This window comes from Elgaria multicarinata, chromosome 3 (assembly GCF_023053635.1).
Source record: "Elgaria multicarinata webbii isolate HBS135686 ecotype San Diego chromosome 3, rElgMul1.1.pri, whole genome shotgun sequence".
Lineage (NCBI taxonomy): Eukaryota > Metazoa > Chordata > Lepidosauria > Squamata > Anguidae > Elgaria > Elgaria multicarinata.
In genome coordinates, this window is record NC_086173.1 from 169,430,138 (window position 1) to 169,448,635 (window position 18,498).

The following is an 18,498-nucleotide window of genomic DNA, read 5'->3' on the forward strand; positions in this document are numbered from 1 at the left end:
CCCATTCTTCCCGTGTTTTACTATCTGATGTGAACCGCCCAGAGAGCTTCAGCTATAGGGTGGTATACAAATGCAATAAGAGCATTCCACTGAAACAGGGACAAAACAAATAAATAATATATAAATTTAACAAGGCTCTTAAAACACTGATTTCCTAAATCGATTTACCTTAGGGCATGTGTGGCGTTACACCCCACAAGTCAGTTCCCAAATGTATGTCTGCAGTTTGTAAATCTGTGGTTTTTAGAATGTTGGCCTGAGGGGGCGGAGTTAGAATGTCTGGGGAGTGGGGGGAGGATATATAAGGGAAGGACTGAGGGGATTTAAGAGATTTTTGGGTACTCTTAGGGCTCTCTGTGTGTTAGCTCTTGAGGTTTAGAGGACTTGGGTCTGGAGAATTTGAGGTTCAGTGTAGAGAGTGGTATCTTTGGAGTGTGGTGTGCACAAAGTTCATGTGTATTAATCAATACTGATAATAAAGAAAGTTCAAGAGTGATTGTGTGAGAAAGGAAAGCGTGTATGTGAATAGGTGAAAGGTTTCAAAAAGGTTTATAAATGCTTATTTTGAAACAAAGCTTGTGAACTTTTAAAATAAATTTTAATTATTTTGTTTTTAACGACCACAAAAATCCCACGTGTCTGTTTGGCATTTATCATCTGAAGTTGATACATTTAGCACTCACTCTGACAATAATTCACCTCAGCACATATAACTCACAGTGTATTATTTTATATATTGAAATCCTTCTCCATTTAACCCCTTTCTCCACATAGTTTGGAGGAAGGTGGTTTTTATCCCTCGCCTCAGGCATATCAAGCGGTGGTGTTTGGCTTGAGCAGGGAGTAGCCACGGCCAGGCCTGGTGTTCAGAGCCTGTGTCGTGGCAGCATGCCCACCACAAATTTATATAAAACATTTGAATCCCACCCTATATCACTACTATCTCAGGGCGGCATACAGATAAAATCTTACAATATAAAACAATAAGTAGACACAACTAAAAACAAATCAAACCATTAATCAAGTTAAAACCTATAAAAAGCAGTAAATGAATGAAGGTTCCCTCAGAACACTCTGAGGATACCCCAGGACTCACCACTGATCATTTCCTTGGTGTGAGTTACCATCTGTGGGTCAGTTTTACCAATACTTCCCTATTTTAAACCGAGATTGTTTTAAGCGGATACTTATCCTGCAAAGCATTCCACATTTCTTTCTCTGTGTGGATTCCAAGGTCTGTTTCCCACACCATCCAGAGTGGGTCACTTATTCCTGTTTCAAATGCTACAGTTCAATGAGGATCACAATTATGCATCCAAAACGGTAAGACACTTATTGGGCCTGTTCACAAGACACCTGAAACCCTGCTGGTCAAGGCTTTTGGTTAAGACTTCAGAGTCTCAGGCGTTGTGTGTGATGTGGTTTACTAAACCCTGGTCAGTTTCTAATCCCAGTCAGACCTTCTACAGCAGGGTTAGCGGCTCTAAACCTGGCTTGAAGTGTTGGGAGCCAACGGAAAGCTTGTGGTTAGTGCTAACCCCAGAGAACGACCATCTCACAAACCACAGTCCCTGAAATGTTGTGTGAACATGAGCACTGAAATTTACTCAGGATTTATCCCTTCCTTGTGAACCCACTTGTTTAGAAACATCATCTTCCATCAAGGGAATTGTATGTTGGAGTTGGTTGGTCTCAGAATAACATACCAAGATCGGGAATTCCCCAACCAGCCTCCTTACAGTGATTATATAAGCATAACTGATGTAATCAAGGAGCTTTAGTACCTAAAGTAAATAAATTTATTTGTTTCTGCCAATATTGTAGAGGGCTTTTAATGTAGTTTGAAATAGAAATAAATGCTTTTTGTACCAACATCATTTGATTGGCTACTAAACAATCCTTAAGGCTTAACAGCTGCTCCTTCCACTTCCCAGGGGCTTTTGAGTCGTGCCCCTTGCTTGCTGATAAAAATGTCAACCTGAGCATCGCTTTCCACCCCCTAAGCCCTTGTAGGGTTTCTCCCCTGTGAGAATTGCAGAATGCGATTTCAGGCGTGTCCTGCAAGCAAAGCTCTTTCCACTTTCTAGGGCTTCAGGCCTGTGTGGATCCTGTGATGGTTACTAAGGTTCGCAGTGTAACTGAAACGCTTTCCAAATTCAAAGCATTCACAGCACTTGGATCGTTTGACGAGAGGGATACTGCAATCTGTGACTGAATTGCATTCTGGACACAGCAGTTTTAGGGCTTCTCCTTTGTGTAAATTCTTTGATGGTTCTTTAGGTCTCTGCTTCGGGAAAAGCTCTTTCTGCACTCTAGGCATTCATAGGGCTTCTCTCCTGTGAGAGTGCTTTAATGTCACAAGCTGTGTGCTGTGAGCAAAGCTCTTTCCGCACTCCAGGCATTCATAGGGCTTCTCTAATGTGTGAATTCTTTGATGTTTATTAAGGTAGCTTCTCTGACGGAATCTCTTTCCACACTCTAGGCATTCATAGGGCTTCTTGCCCGCGTGAATTATTCGATGCGACTTAAGATGAGCCCTCTGACTGAACCTCTTTCCACACTCCAGGCATTCATAGGGCTTCTCCCCTGTGTGAATTATTTAATGTTTAATAAGGTTGCTGCTGTGACTGAACCTCTTTCCACACTCCAGGCATTCATAGGGTTTCTCTCCTGTGTGAATTATTCGATGCGACTTAAGATGACCACTCCGACTGAACCTCTTTCCACACTCCAGGCATTCATAGGGCTTCTCCCCTGTGTGAATTCTTTGATGATGATTAAGGTTGCTGCTCTGACTGAACCTCTTTCCACACTCCAGGCATTCATAGGGCTTGTCGGGAGAGTTTGATTGATAGCCCCTTCTTTAGCAAGCAGTAAATATTGTTAAACACGGCAATAAACCCCTCCGGAGCTCGCTGACAGATTGAGTTAAAAGCGAAACTAACTAACACGACCCAAGGGGGGGGGACGCGGAAGTGAGTGTATTTAATCAGCCTGGGCTCTTCACGGGCCTCTCTAGGACCCAGCCCACTCGTTCCCTTTAACCCTTAGATGGTGGCAACACCAAAGAGCTGCAGAGGATTCTTCCAAATGCTGCCCAATGGAGCCTTGTTGGTATTATGGGACGTCAGCAGAATTGCACGCCCACAGTCTTCCACCTCTGGGGCTGCCCCTCTTTCCCCACCCCCATCCTGTGGCATGCACCCCTTCGCCCCAATCACTTCTCCTCCTCCCTCCCTCTTTGCCACTTCTGTCAATACAATCCATCACTTCACTTCCATCCCGTTTAACGTAGGGTGACCCTATGGAAAGGAGGACAGGGCTCCTGCAGCTTTAACTGTAGCGATGAAGGGAATTTCAGCAGGTGTCATTTGTATATATGGGGAACCAGGTGAAATTACTTCCTTATCACACCAGTTAAAGCTGCAGGAGCCCTGCCCTCTTTTAAATCTGGTCACTCTAGTGTAGCTCCTGCATTTTAACCGTTGCGATGAAGAGGGAATTTCACCAGGTGTCATTTGTATATATGGGGAACCAGGTGAAAATCCTTCTTTATCACAGCAGTTAAAGCTGCAGGAGCCCTGCCCTCTTTTAAATCTGGTCACTCTAGTGTAGCTCCTGCACTTTAACTGTTGCAATGAAGGGGGAATTTCACCAGGTTCCCCATATATACAAATGACACCTGCTGAAATTCCCTTTTCTATGCAACTGTGAAAGATACAGGAGCCCTGTCCTCCTTTTCATATGGTCACCCTTTTTAATGAATCATAAACTGCCCAGAGAATGAGGCAGAAAAATGGAAGCCTCTTTCATGGGGGAAGGAAACTTTCAGGAATGCGGAGGATGGGTTTTGGCTCACCATTACCTCCACTCTTTCCCTGGAGCTGGGTGCAACACGGCCCCAGACTCCTCACACCTGATACAGGGCTTTCAGGGAAGGAGCAGTGTTGCCAGCACCTGCATGAGATACAGCATGTGTCACCCCTCAGAAATGCACCCTTTGGAAGACACTAGCAAGGGTGATGAACCCTGTAAATTGCCGAGAGAGCTTTGTCAAATGGGTAGTATATATTATTATTATTATTATTATTATTATTATTATTAATAATAATAATAATAATAATAATAATAATAATAATAGAGCTGAGCCAAAACTTCTCAGAATACATTTCTCACAAAACCCCTGAGATTTCTCTTTTCTTACTCCCTAGAAATAAAAGGACAGTTTGCAGAATTTTCTCCATGTTTTATTAAACCATTTTTTTGGTGGTGGCTGCATTCCCTCCCCGCAATGCTCTGGAGTGATGCTTGGTATACGGGCCATTGTGGGAGACGCAAAATGGGGTCCAGGCTGCCAACACAGTTGATGCTGTCGCCGCTTGCAGCGGCAGTGCTAAATAGCAATGCAATTTTGGGCTGCTTTAACAGTATAGCTTCCAAATCGTGCGAGGTCCTCGTTCCTCTCTATTCGACCCTGGTTAGGCCTCATCTTGAGTATTGCGTTCTGGGCACCCCACTTTAAGAAGGATGCAGACAAGCTGCAGGGGGTTCAGAGGAGGGCAATGAGGATGATCAGGGGTATGGAAACAAAGCCCTGTGAGGAGAGACTGAAACAACTGGGCATGTTTAACCTGGAGAAAAGGAGATTGAGGGGAGACATGACAGCACGCTTCAAATACTTGAAAGGTTGTCACACAGAGGAGGGCCAGGATCTCCCCTCGATCCTCCCAGAGTGCAGGACACAGAATAACGGACTCAAGTTACAGGAAGCCAGATTCCAGCTGGACATCAGGAAAAACTTCCTGACTGTTAGAGCAGTACGACAATGGAATTGTCTCCCACACTAGAGGCCTTCAAGAGGCAGCTGGACAACCATCTGTCAGGGATTCTTTAAGGTGGATTCCTGCATTGAGCAGGGGGTTGGACTCGATGGCCTTGTAGGCTCTTTCCAACTCTACTATATGATTCTATGAGAAGCAAGAAAGAAGCTCTTCTAAAGGCCTTGCCAACAGTGACGCCCACCTATGAGAAAGAGTTGGAGAATTTCTTCTCCCACTTGGACTTCCAAAAGGCTTTTATTAAAGTCCCCCACCAAAGACTCCTGAGAAAACTTAGCAGTCACGGTATTGTTGTTGTTGTTGTTATTATTATTATTATTATTATTTCTCACTCGCCTCTCTGTCTGGATCTAGGCGGGGAACAACAGTAAGTATAAAATACATATAATGATTAAAAACATACCATATTTCTTCGATTGTAAGATGCACACTAATTTCAGTACCACCAACAGAAAAAAAAACCCTAAGACACACCCCCAATTCTAAGACGCACCCCGTTTTTAGAGAAGTTTATATGGGGAAAAAAGTGTGTCTTAGAATCGAAGAAGTAGGGTAAATAGTGGGGCGTGATGTCTTACTGTATTATACCTATTTAATGTTTTAGGAATGTCTATTGCTTTAAAGGATGTGAAATGACTCTAAATGTACTCACGGTGGTTATGTTGCAAGGACCAGGATGTGATAGTAGTAAGTGCTGATTGGCTGGTAGTTGGAATGGCTGGATTGGTAGAAACCCGGGAATCGAAGGAGTTAGCTGTGTGTCTGTGTGGATATATAGAAGGGCGGTAAGAGATGGGTTTTGGGGGGTTAGAACTGTCAGGGTAGTTTGAGGAAGGGGCAACATGATTTATTATTTCAGAGGATTAGCTTGAGGGAGGAGCGTAGGTGCATGCAGCAATTTCATCAGGGTGAGCACCTAGGGAATTATTTCTTTTCCAAAGGTGAACATTTATTGAATACACAGTCCTAAGTATCATAAGCTCCAGCAGAGGTGCAGCTCTGTAAAATGTAGGGCTGTGCACCCCCTACCTGAACCGCTTTGGAACCCGAGCCAGACCTCCACCGATCCTCTCCAGAACCTGGCTTCGGAGGTCTGGATCAGCCCGCTCCGCTTCGGACCCAGGGATCTGAAACGGAGTGGTGCACAGCCCTAGTAAAAACAAAGAGAGCAAATTCATGGAGTTAAGGGTATTTAAGTCAGAGGATCCCCTTATAAATAAATAATAATAATAATAATTTAGCTTCTGTGAGAGAGGGTGCTCAGTTTCAAGATCCAGTCCAATTTTGTTTTGAAATTAAAGGTGGCTGAGGTGATTTTATTGGCTTTTTTTAAAAACACACACACACACACACTATAAAACCCTATTTTAAAGCCGCATAGTCCCAGAGCCAGACCAGGATTTATTTAACCCAGCGAGTGCAAAAGCTTCGTGAATGTTTCCCCCACCCCTAAACTGCCAATAATGCATAAATTATATTCATTACAGCTAGCAAATCTGAATATGAAGGGTAGAAACATCCTTCCTCAAGAATCAGAAGAACTTGATCAGGAAAGTCAGCAGCCAAGAGCAGATGAAAGGCAAATCAAAGAGAGTGGCGGGAGGTGGGGGTGGCACTGGCCGGGGCAGGAGAGGAGGCAGGGAGGGGGCTTCAGGGCCGCTTAGTCCTGTGCCGCTCACGTAGCCACAGCCTCAGGAGAGACACCCCTTCTTCCCATACGCTGGGATCAGGGGCTAGATCAATGAGGGAAACAGCTGAAGCTTAGAGCACTTGGGGGGTGGCGGACCCTTCCTACCTCATTTTATTTTTTAAAAAACGTCTTCTAAATACAGGCACCTCCTCTCTGAATTGTTCCTGAGAGATAAGACTGCCCAGGCACTTCCCCCCACCCCAAATTACAAAAACGATTCAAGTGTTTTTGATGTCCAGATTCCAGATGGACATCAGGAAAAACTTCCTGACTGTTAGAGCAGTACGACAATGGAATCAGTGACCTAGGGAGGTGGTGGGCTCTCCCACACTAGAGGTCTTCAAGAGGCAGCTGGACAACCATCTGTCAGGGATGCTTTAGGGTGGATTCCTGTATTGAGGAGGGGGTTGGACTTGATGGCCTTGTAGGCCCCTTCCAACTCTGCTATGATTCTATGGTACCCCCACAGCATCTAAGATACGAGAACCGCACACAGGGAGTATCCAGAACCCACTTGGCCAACCAGAACTATGATTCTTCCTTGGTATTTTGGCCAACCCTGCCACCTGCTCAAGATGGAGAAGGCCATGGATGTGGTGGACCAAGCCCTGCTTTTGAAGAAGCAGCAGCGAAGACACTTACAGAACCAGAATGGGGCGGAAGACAGCAGGAAAATCATCTCGCAACTCCTAGGCACCAACACAGGAACTGCATAAACATAAAAACAACAGTATCCATTTGAAAACAATAGTTCTGGGGTCCATTAAAAACAAACTTAGCGTTGTTGTATGTTGTTAAATGCCTGGGAGAAGAGAAAAGTCTTGACCTAGCACCTGAAAGGTAACAGTGTTATGTGAACCGCCCAGAGAGCTTCGGCTATGGGGCGGGATACAAATACAAGGAATTAATAATTTATAAATTTAACAAGGCTAATCTCTTAAAACACGGATTTCCTAAATCGATTTACCTTAGGGCATGCCCACCACAAATTTATTTATTTATTAAAAACATTTGTATCCCGCCCTACATCACTGTGATCTCAGGGCAGCGTACAGAAAAAATCCTAAAACATAAAACAATAAATATACACAGCTAAAAACAAATTAAAACCTTAATCAAGTTAAAAACTACAATTTAAAAGCAGTAAATGCATGAAGGTTCCCTCCTAACACTCCTGGGATACCCCAGGACTCACCACTGATCATTTCCTTGGTGTGAGTTACCATCTGTGGGTCAGTTTTACCATTACCTCCCTATTTTAAATTGAGATTGTTTTAAGCGGATACTTATCCTGCAAAGCACTCCAAATTTCTTTCTCTGTGTGGATTCCAGGGTCTGTTTCCCACACCGTCCAGAGTGGGTCACTTATGCCTGTTTCAGATGCTACAATTCAATGAGGACCACAATTATGCATCCGAAACGGCAAGACATTTATTGGGCCTGTTCACAAGACACCTAAAACCCTGCTGGTTAAGGCTATTATTATTATTATTATTATTATTATTATTATTATTATTATTATTACTAATTTATTTATATAGCACCATCAATGTACATGGTGCTGTACAGAGTAAAACAATAAAATAGCAAAACCCTGCCGCATAGGCTTACATTCTAATAAAAACATAATAAAACAATAAGAAGGGGCAGAGAATGCACCAAACAGGCACAGGGTAGGGTAAAACTAACAGTATAAAAGTCAGATCAAAATCAAGTTTTAAAAGCTTTAGGAAAAAGAAAAGTTTTTAGCTGAAATTTAAAAGCTGCGATTGAACTTGTAGTTCTCAAATGTTCTGGAACAGCGCTCCAGGCATAAGGGGCAGCGGAAGAAAATGGACGAAGCCGAGCAAGGGAAGTAGAGAGCCTTGGGCAGGTGAGAAACCTGGCATCAGAGGAGCGAAGAGCTCGAGCGGGGCAATAGTGTGAGATGAGAGAGGAAAGATAGGAGGGAGCTAGACAGGTTTCAGATGTGTGCAATGCAGTTTGCTAAACCCTGGTCACTTTCTAATCCCAGTCAGACCTTCTACAGCAGGGCGTGAAGTGTTGGGAGTCACCGCACAGCTTGTGGTTAGTGCTAATCCCAGAGAACGACCTTCCCCCTAACCTCAGTCTCCGAAATGTCGTCTAAACACGCGCAGGGAAACTCACTCAGACTTTATCCCTTCCATGTGAACCCACTTGTTTAGAAACATCATCTTCTATCAAGGGAATTCTACGTTGGAGTTGGTCAGTCTCAGAATAACATGCCAAAATCGAGAATTCCCCGCACACGCTTCTCATATTGCTTATCTAAGAGTAACTGATGTAATCAAGGAGCTTTTGTACATAAAAGAAATAACTTTATTTGTTTCTGCCAATATTGTAGTGGGTGTTTAGTGATGTTTGAAATAGAAATAAATGCTTTTGGCACCAACATCATTTGAATGGCTACTAAACAATCCTTAAGGCTTAACTGCTGCTCCTTCCACTTCCCAGGGGCTTTTGAGTTGTGGCCCTTGCTTGCTGATGAAAACGTCAACCTGAGCAAAGCTTTCCACCCACTGAGCCCTTGTACGGCTTCTCCCCTGTGGGAATTGCAGGATGCGATTTCAGGCGTGTCCTGCAAGCAAAGCTCTTTCCGCTTTCTACAGCTTTAAGATTCACACTGTGATTGAAACACTTTCCGCAAACTGAGCACTGATAGGGCTTCTCGCCTGTGTGGATCCTTTGATGGTTACAGGTGTAACTGGAACGCTTTTCAAATTCAAAGCATTCACAGCACTTGGATCGTTTGACGAGAGGGATATTGCAATCTGTGACTGAATTGCATTCCGGACAGTGAGCAGTTTTAAGGCTTCTCCTTTGTGTGAATTCTTTGATGTTTATTAGGGTTGCTGCTCTGACTGAAGCTCTTTCCGCTCTCCAGGCATCCATAGGGCTTCTTAACTTTGTGAATTCTTTGATGTTGATTAAGGTTGCTGCTCTGACTGAAGCTCTTTCCGCACTCCAGGCATTCATAGGGCTTCTCCCCTGTGTGAATACTTTGATGTATATTAAGGTTGCTCCTGCGACTGAAGCTCTTTCCGCACTCCAGGCATTCATAGGGCTTCTCCCCTGTGTGAATTCTTTGATGTATATTAAGGCTGCTTCTGCGACTGAAGCTCTTTCCACACTCCAGGCATTCATAGTGGTTCTCCCCTGTGTGAATTCTTTGATGTATATTAAGGCTGCTTCTGCGACTGAAGCTCTTTCCACACTCCAGGCATTCATAGGGGTTCTCCCCTGTGTGAATTCTTTGATGTTGATGAAGGTTGCTGCTCTGACTGAAGCTCTTTCCACACTCCAGACATTCATAGAGCTTCTCCCGTGTGTGAATTCTTTGATGTTGATGAAGGCTGCTGCTCTGACTGAAGCTCTTTCCGCACTCCAGGCATTCATAGGGTTTCTCCCCTGTATGAATACTTTGATGTCGATTAAGGGTGCAGCGGTGACTGAATCTCTTTCCGCAATCCTGGCATTCATAGGGCTTCTCCCCTGTGTGAGTGCTTTGATGTATATTAAGGCTGCTTCTGCGACTGAAGCTCTTTCCACAAACCAGGCATTCATAGGGCTTCTCCCCTGTGTGAATTCTTTGATGTTGATTAAGGTCGCTGCGGTAACTGAAGCTCTTTCCGCAATCCTGGCATTCATAGGGCTTCTCCCCTGCGTGAGTGCTTTGATGTTTTTTAAGGTTGCTGCTCTGAGTGAAGCTCTTTCCCCACTCCAGGCATTCATAGGGCTTCTCCCCTGTGTGAATTAGTTGATGTTTATTAAGGTTGCTGCTGCGATTGAAGCTCTTTCCACACTCCAGGCATTCATAGGGCTTCTCCCCTGTATGAATTACTTGATGTCGCTTAACTTGTGAGTTGCAACTGAATTGCTTCTCACCCTCCAAGCACTGAAATCTTTTTTCTTCCCTTTGAAATCGTTCTTCTATCAATGGAATATCACGGACTTCTAAACCTTTCAAAAAAATAGACTTGATTCCCCACTTCTCTTCAATTTCCGTTCCATGTTCTTTGCTCTCCCTGCAATCACCTGCAAGAAATAATAATAATAATAATAATAATAATAATAATAATAATAATAATAATATCTTCCTGAAATTAGGGAACAAACCAAATCGATAAAAAAAATATTTGGTTGGAGAGGAACGTCCTTCCAAATATATTAAATATCTCCCAGTGATCAATAGATCAGAACTAGAGTGACATTCAGCGCTTTCATTTATATAGAATAACTCTTACAAAGGACCTCAAACATTGAATGAACATGAAATACAAAATCTGCCCTTTTGTCCTAGCTGATTATTTAACTGGGAACTGGACAGGGGGAATTGGACCCTCAGGGTTCTTTCCAATGTCAGTTGCTTTGGAAACCCTCCGTCATGGCTACACCAGCATGGAAATTCTGAGAAAGGAAGTGGGTTAAGATGGAGGGAGAAACAAGACCATCTCGCTGGGTTGTAGTATTGTTTTTAAAAGAGCGAGATTTCAAAATGAAGTCTGTCCTGTCTAGTCGTATGTCAAACTGGAAAGCAATCTATCCCAAGCACGATTCTGATAATATGCCGAATTCTGCTCTCCGTTGCTTCCTGCGTGGATAACATTATGATAATATCTGTCACGTCTTCAACATTATCCAGATGCAGTTATGTCAGCAAAGCAAGATGGGTTGGCAGCCATCACTGCCAAAGAATCAATATATATAAAAGCCCAGAGGCCTCCTCCAAGCCACTTATGCAAATAGGAGAGAAGGCAGAGGCAGTGCATTGGCCTACTGGTTGTTGATGTCACAATGACATCGCCAACCAGTAGGCCAATCCACTGCCTCCGCATTCTCTCCTATTTTCATGTTTAAAAATTCTGAGCTCACAGGGCCTTCTATGGAAGTGCCAAGTTTCCGGCCTAGCAGAGGGGCCAAAACCCACAAACCTTCTCACCAGACTGCTCCTCTACACCTGTCGTGTGATGGGCTTTTTTTGCTAGTAAATCTATAAATGGCCTTCTAAAAATGTTTTGTCAAGTCTCCTTCTTGTATTTTAGCCATCAAACCAATTGTTCCCATGCCTTCAGCCCAAGGCCCTGGAAGGACACTGCAGGAAACTCCGCCAGCAAGCAAGAGAAAACCATCTGCATTCATTCGTCTCCATTGCCAGATGGTCACATTTGATCCTCCTCCCTTGTGCAGGTTACAGGACTTGATCAGGTGCTCATCACATCACGGATCATGTTGTCATTAGGAAAATGTTTGCTTTCATGGTGGAGCTTCTCTAACTTGATCGAGAGGGCTTGAAATTGACTTCAGAGGTTCTGAGTTCTCCACCCCTGGAGGTTTCTAAGAACAGCCACTTCTCAAGGGTGGTTTAATGAATTTGAATTATGCACTGACACAGAGAAATAAGAGCTGAAATTCCACCTTCCAGGATCTGTCAAGAAGGCAAAGAGGGAGCCTTACCCAGAGGGGTCCCATTCCTTACCCAGAGAGGCCAGGATCCCACAATTCTCCTTCATGACTTCCATGTGCAGAGTCCTCTGGCCTGGATCCAGCAGAGCCCACTCCTCCGCCGAGAAATGCACGGCCACCTCCTCAAAGGTCACCAGACCCTGAAAGCAGCATCAGAAGAAATGTCATTCTCTTTACGCATTATGTAGCAATCCATGAAGGCAAGGATGGTGAGGTCCTCCTTCTCAATGCCAGAGCTTCATGAGTGACATTCAAGGCCTTCCTAGCAGCCATCTTGGAGACAAGCAAAGTCTAAAAGAACAGGTTCTTCCAGCATTAAAGGAGGAAGCCAGGACTCCCCTACCTGCCCAGGCTGCGCAGAAACCGCTTCCACTCCACCACCAGGCGAAGGAGGCCTAGGAGGATCTCCCAGGATCCATTCACTCTCTCTGTGGGTCTTTCTGCTCCCTGCGAGGAAGGCAAAGAACGTGAGAAGGTAAGTTATCATTCTTAAGCATGTCCGTTTTCATTGTTTTACTGCTATCAATGTTTGTTCCCATTACTAAACAATATTTCCTTTTTGACAATCTAGAGGCCATGGGGAAATATGTGAATCCTTACCCAGTGAGGAGGGTCCTCCATCACCCTCTTCCAAGATCCCTCTGTCCAGCGGAGCCTCCTCTGCCTCAGGGAAATCTGTGGGCGCCTTGGACAACTTCCCCTGCAGCTGGAACAGAAGGAAGAATCCCAGAAAGGGAAGGAGAGAAATGGGTCAGGTCAAGGCCAAGGACAGCATTTCCCAATTGGTTTGAATTTTAGTCCTCATTCTAAAGTTGATCAATAGTCCAAGTCACGGAATGCATTAATTAATTTCTTTATCTAAGGATGTGTCCTCTGGGGCTAAGAGTTCCACCATGGCCAACTTCCCCTGCAGCTGGAACAGAAGGAAGGAACCCAGAGAGGGAAGGAGAGAAATGGGTCAGGTCAAGGCAAAAGGCAGCATTTCCCGGTTTGCATTTTAGTCCTCCTTGTAAAGATGATCTATAGTCCAAGCCACGGAATGCATTAATTCATTTCTTTATCTAAGGATGTGTCCTCTGGGGCTAAGAGTTCCACCATGGCATAAGCAAAGCTCTTGAACAACCTCTGAAAACCAACCAGGAGGAAAGACAGAACCTCCCAGGCATTCCCTGATATCCAGCATCTTCCGCTGTGAACACACTCTGCCACCGGTTGAAGAAGGATCCCCTCCTTCCCCAGAACTTCACAAACCCATTCATAGGCTGTAGCCATCCAGACAAGTAGCCATTCACAGCCTTCTCATCCAGGAATTTGTCTAGCCCCCGTTTTGAACCATCCAAATTGGTGGCCATCACTAAATACTCGGGTAAGGAATTGCGTATTTTAACTATGCGTTGTTAGTTTAACTATTCTCAGAAGGGGGCCTCCTCTACAAATTAGGAACAACCATTTTTGAGGCATGGGGGCGGCACTGGAAATTGGGGCACCCCTTCCTTAGAGGACATGCAAAAACAAGCTGAGACAAGTAATCAGGCCCTGTTAGTTATCAGGATGAAATACTCTCACCTGCCCTTTGTCCTCTGCCTGGCTCAAGAGGAAGCCTTCTGCCAGGGCCACCGCCTGGGAACTGTTCTTAGCTCCACATTCTCTGACCCAGCTCTCCATCTCCGGGGGCAGGACGGCCAGGAACTGCTCCAGGACCACCAGGTCCAGCATCTCAACTTTTGTACACCTTTCTGGCTTCAGCCACTGGCAACAAAGGTGGTGGAGTCGGCTGCAAACCTTTCGGGGCCCTTCAGTGTCCTGGGAGCAGAAGTCCCTGAAGCGCTGGCGCTCCACATCTGAGCTGGTGTTGCTCCCAGGCTGGTTCCCCTGCAGTCTTCTTTCCCAGGGCTCTGCACTGCTCCCTCCCTGGATGTTGAAGGAGACGTTTCCTGCTTCATGGCCAGCAAAGTTCTGCTCTTCCATCTTTACTCTCTTCTCCATCTCTGGCTCCCACCCGGACTCAAAAGGTCTCTTTGCTTTGCTTCTAGTTTGTCTCTAGAGGCAAGACTGTGTTGTGCAAATCAAAAGAAAGAGCTTAATTTACATAAAAATCAGTACCTGTCTCAATTGGTACAACCCCGATCCCACAGAAATCAGACTCCTGGTTGAAAATGAGGTTCTGACTTTAACCCAATGGGAGAGAGGGTGTAACCAGATCAGACTTAAAGCTCTTCAAAATTTAATAAGATTGAAAGTTTATTTTAAAACTTGAGCAAGAAAACAGTGAATAAACAGGTCTGTTGATGAACCAGGGTTTCTCTCTCCATCCGTTCCATGGCTTCCATTCTAAGCCCTCTCTGTTCTTGGCACTTGACGCTAACAGTGGGATCACTTTATACGTAAAACTACAGGTGGTTGATTTCAAAGGCCTTGAGACTGAAGGAGACAATGGGGACCCTGGTGCTCCTTACCTAGATTTAAAACAGGGAGAGGAAACAAAATGTGTACATGGCACCAGAACAGCCTTTGGCCCACGGGTGGGATGTTCCTCCCCCCACCCAGGACCTTTCCACTTCTGTCCCTGCCAGACACCCCCCCTTCTCCCCCCCCTTTCTCTAGCCAGGTTTTGTCTTTGAGTTTCCTGCAAGTGTTAATTCAGTCGAGATCGTCTCACATCCTGCAAACATCAGTGAATGTCTCGAGAAAAGGGAGAGATCCGCCCCCCCAGCCCTCCCTTCCAGGATCCCCTAATGATGGGGAGGGGAGAGGTGCAAGGAGGGGGGGTCTCCTAGTGGGGGGCCCAAGTGGGTCAGTCATCTTGGGGGGCAGGAGGACTCTGGCTCTCTCTTCCCACCCTCGAACCCCCTGCCCCAACCTGCCTCCCTCCCCTGCTCTGCTCCTGTCCTGGGGGTCACTTTCCACCCCCTACAGCCCCTGGGACCCCCTTACATCTTGCACCCACCTGCTCCTCTGCAAGGGAAAAGAGGCTGCAAGTGGGACCCACGATTCAAACCTCCCAGGCTGCTTTCCCAAGGGGGGGGGACGCGGAAGTGAGTGTATTTAATCAGCCTGGGCTCTTCACGGGCCTCTCTAGGACCCAGCCCACTCCTTCTCTTTAACCCTTAGATGGTGGCAGCACCAAAGAGTTGCAGAGGATTCTTCCAAGTGCTGCCCGGTGGATCCTGGCGCGTTATTATGGGATGTCAGCAGCATTGCACGCCCACAGTCCTCCCCCTCTGTAGCTGCCCCTCTTTCTCCCCCCATCCTGTGGCATGAACCCCTTCGCCCCCATCACTTCTCCTTCCTCCCTCCCTCTTTGCCACTTCTGTCAATACAATCCATCACTTCACTTCCATTCCGTTTAATGTGCGGTGACCCTATGGAAAGGAAAACAGGGCTCCTGCAGCTTTAACTGTTGTAATGAAGAGGGAATTTCACCAAGTTCACCATATATGTGTGGGCTCTCCCACACTAGAGGCCTTCAAGAGGCAGCTGGACAACCCTCTGTCAGGGATGGTTTAGGGTGGATTCCTGCATTGAGCAGGGGGTTGGACTCGATGGCCTTGGAGGCCCCTTCCAACTCTGCTATTCTATGGTTCTATACAAATGACACCTGCTGAACTTCCCTTTTGAATACAACTGCTAAAGATATGGAAGCCCTGTCCTCCTTTTCATAAGGTCACCCTTTTAAATGAATCATAAACTGCCTGGAGAATGAGGCAGAAAAACTGAAGCCGCTTTCATGTGGGAAGGAAACATTCAAGAAATCGGAGGATGGATTTTGGCTCACCTTTTACAGTATTCTAGTCACTGTAGAATTTACTGCATGTTATGTGTGATCTTCAACCCCATTTCAGGCCTCTGCTATGATGGATGCTCATTGCACACTCTTTGAGCATTGATGGAGCTTCTGTCTGTATGACTTCTTGGATATGATTTCAGATGTATTGCGCTGACTGAAGCTCTTCCCCCACTCTGAGCACTGATAGGGCTTCTCGCTAGTGTGCATCCTGTGATGTTTTTTAAGGCTCATACTTCAACTGAAACTTTCCATATTTTTTCTCTTTTTATTTTTTGGTTGCACAGGTAAAACAATATCTAAATTTATTACCATTTCAATTTCTGCTCGGTTTAAAATATTAATTGATCATTTCCTTCTTTAATACACCTTAGTTCATCACTTACAATTCCTAATTGACACCCCAAATTTCATTCCAGACATGTTGAAAGGCAGCCTTGTTTCCTTAGATCTACACTCCTCAGAGCCCGGTATATGCCGATGGAAGCCTGCGCCTAAGATGTACGGGAATCCTGTTCAGCGGTTAAGCACTTTGAGCTAAAAATTACAGCATAGCGTATTGTGTGAATCATGACTTAGCAGGTCGTGTGACCCATTCCTAATCACGTGGGCTGAATAACCACAGTTTAAACACGCTGACTAACCATTTGCTGCAAAAGGGCTAACGGCCTAACCGTGGCTTAGCGTGTTGTCTGAACAGGCCCATTATTTACAAATTCCATCCATTTCATCCGTACCCCTTCAAATTTGTCTTCTATTGTCCTTGAGCTATCCTTAAATTTTGCATCAATTCCTTAAGGAGTGTGCTCAGCTACACTCTCAGATACCACTTTTCAGCATGAAGGCTTTCCCCATTCTTCCCGTGTTTTACTATCTGATGTGAACCGCCCAAAGAGCTTCAGCTATAGGGTGGTATACAAATGCAATAAGAGCATTCCACTGAAACAGGGACAAAACAAATGCAACAAATAAATAATATATAAATTTAACAAGGCTCTTAAAACACTGATTTCCTAAATCGATTTACCTTAGGGCATGTGTGGCGTTACACATCACAAGTCAGTTCCCAAATGTATGTCTGCAGTTTGTAAATCTGTGGTTTTTAGAATGTTGGCCTGAGGGGGCGGAGTTAGAATGTCTGGGGAGTGGGGGGAGGATATATAAGGGAAGGACTGAGGGGATTTAAGAGATTTTTGGGTACTCTTAGGGCTCTCTGTGTGTTAGCTCTTGGGTTTTAGAGGACTTGGGTTTGGAGAATTTGAGGTTCAGTGTAGAGAGTGGTATCTTTGGAGTGTGGTGTGCACATAGTTCATGTATATTAAGCAATACTGATAATAATGAAAGTTCTAGAGTGATTATGTGAGAAAAGAAAGCGTGTATGTGAATGGGTGAAAGGATTGGATGAAAGGTTTCAAAAAGGATTTTAAAAGCTTATTTTGAAATAAAGCTTGTGAACTTTAAAAATAAATTTTAATTATTTTGTTTTTAACTACCACAAAAATCCCACGTGTCTGTTTGGCATTTATCATCTGAAGTTTATACATTTAGCACTCACTCTGACAACAATTCACCTCAGCACATATAACTCACAGTGTATTGTTTTATGTATTGAAATCCTTCTCCATTTAACCCCTTTGTCCACATAGTTTGGAGGAAGGTGGTTTTTATCCCTCGCCTCAGGCATATCAAGCGGTGGAGTTTGGCTTGAGCAGGGAGTAGCCGCGGCCAGGCCTGGTGTTCAGAGCCTGTGTCGTGGCAGCATGCCCACCACAAATTTATTCATTTAAAACATTTGAATCCCGCCCTATATCACTACGATCTCAGGGCAGCATATAGATAAAATCTTACAATATAAAACGATAAGTATACACAACTAAAAACAAATCAAACCATTAATCAAGATAAAACCTATAAAAAGCAGTAAATGAATGACGGTTCCCTCAGAAAACTCTGAGGATACCCCAGGACTCACCACTGATCATTTCCTTCGTGTGAGTTACCATCTGTGGGTCAGTTTTACCAATACTTCCCTATTTTATACCGAGATTGTTTTAAGCGGATACTTATCCTGCAAAGCATTCCACATTTCTTTCTCTGTGTGGATTCCAAGGTCTGTTTCCCACACCATCGAGAGTGGGTCACTTAAGCCTGTTTCAAATGCTACAGTTCAATGAGGATCACCATTATGCATCCAAAACGGTAAGACACTTATTGGGCCTGTTCACAAGACACCTGAAACCCTGCTGGTTAAGGCTTTTGGTTAAGACTTCAGGGTCTCAGGCATTGTGTGAGATGTGGTTTACTAAACCCTGGTCAGTTTCTAATCCCAGTCAGACCTTCTACAGCAGGGTTAGCGGCTCTAAACCTGGCTTGAAGTGTTGGGAGCCAACGGAAAACTCGTGGTTAGTGCTAACCCCAGAGAATGACCATCTCACCAACCACAGTCTCTGAAATGTTGTCTGTACACGCGCACTGAAATTTACTCAGAATTTATCCCTTCCTTGTGAACCCACTTGTTTAGAAACATCATCTTCCATATGTTGGATTTGGTTGGTCTCGGAATAACATGCCAAGATCGGGAATTCCCCAACCAGCCTACTTACAGTGATTATATAAGCATAACTGATGTACTCAAGGAGCTTTAGTACCTAAAATAAATAAATTTATTTGTTTCTGCCAACATTGCAGAGGGCTTTTAGTGT

The 18,498-nt window shown here is 44.7% G+C and overlaps 6 protein-coding genes across 5 annotated transcripts in view; 3 read left to right on the forward strand and 3 right to left on the reverse strand.

Annotated features, from left to right (window-relative positions):
* The window catches only part of LOC134396268 (uncharacterized), an 853,762-nt gene that overhangs the window by 321,189 nt on the left and 514,075 nt on the right, over positions 1-18,498 (forward strand). The window lies entirely within an intron of this gene.
* The window catches only part of LOC134396322 (zinc finger protein 420-like), a 412,724-nt gene that overhangs the window by 297,155 nt on the left and 97,071 nt on the right, over positions 1-18,498 (forward strand).
* Positions 1-18,498, forward strand: part of LOC134396318 (zinc finger protein 345-like) — a 334,491-nt gene that overhangs the window by 252,731 nt on the left and 63,262 nt on the right. The window lies entirely within an intron of this gene.
* Positions 1-18,498, reverse strand: part of LOC134396367 (zinc finger protein 883-like) — a 73,513-nt gene that overhangs the window by 47,584 nt on the left and 7,431 nt on the right. The gene's annotated exons all lie outside the window — the stretch shown is intronic.
* LOC134396306 (zinc finger protein 420-like) overlaps positions 2,544-18,498 on the reverse strand; it is a 140,401-nt gene continuing 124,446 nt past the window's right edge. The window contains exon 7 of the mRNA XM_063122750.1: positions 2,544-2,801. Coding sequence (XP_062978820.1) covers positions 2,600-2,801 — 202 coding nt within the window. The 3' untranslated portion in view covers positions 2,544-2,599. The remainder of the gene's footprint in view (positions 2,802-18,498) is intronic.
* LOC134396992 (zinc finger protein OZF-like) lies at positions 8,899-13,998 on the reverse strand. Its single transcript, XM_063123605.1, has 3 exons — positions 13,795-13,998; positions 12,637-12,718; positions 8,899-10,509 (listed from the first exon to the last, which is right to left on the reverse strand). Exons 1-3 carry the CDS (start codon positions 13,996-13,998, stop codon positions 9,356-9,358), a joined length of 1,440 nt encoding a protein of 479 aa, XP_062979675.1. The 3' UTR covers positions 8,899-9,355.

Excerpts from the sequence above, each read along its gene's own strand:
- LOC134396992 (XM_063123605.1), bottom strand. The coding sequence starts at position 13,998 with ATGGAGAAGAGAGTAAAGATGGAAGAGCAGAACTTTGCTGGCCATGAA. Across the intron at positions 12,719-13,794 it reads ACACTGAAGGGCCCCGAAAG|CTGCAGGGGAAGTTGTCCAA; the intron begins GTTTGCAGCCGA and ends CTTCTGTTCCAG. Across the intron at positions 10,510-12,636 it reads CAGAGGGATCTTGGAAGAGG|GTTTAGAAGTCCGTGATATT; the intron begins GTGATGGAGGAC and ends TTTTTTTGAAAG.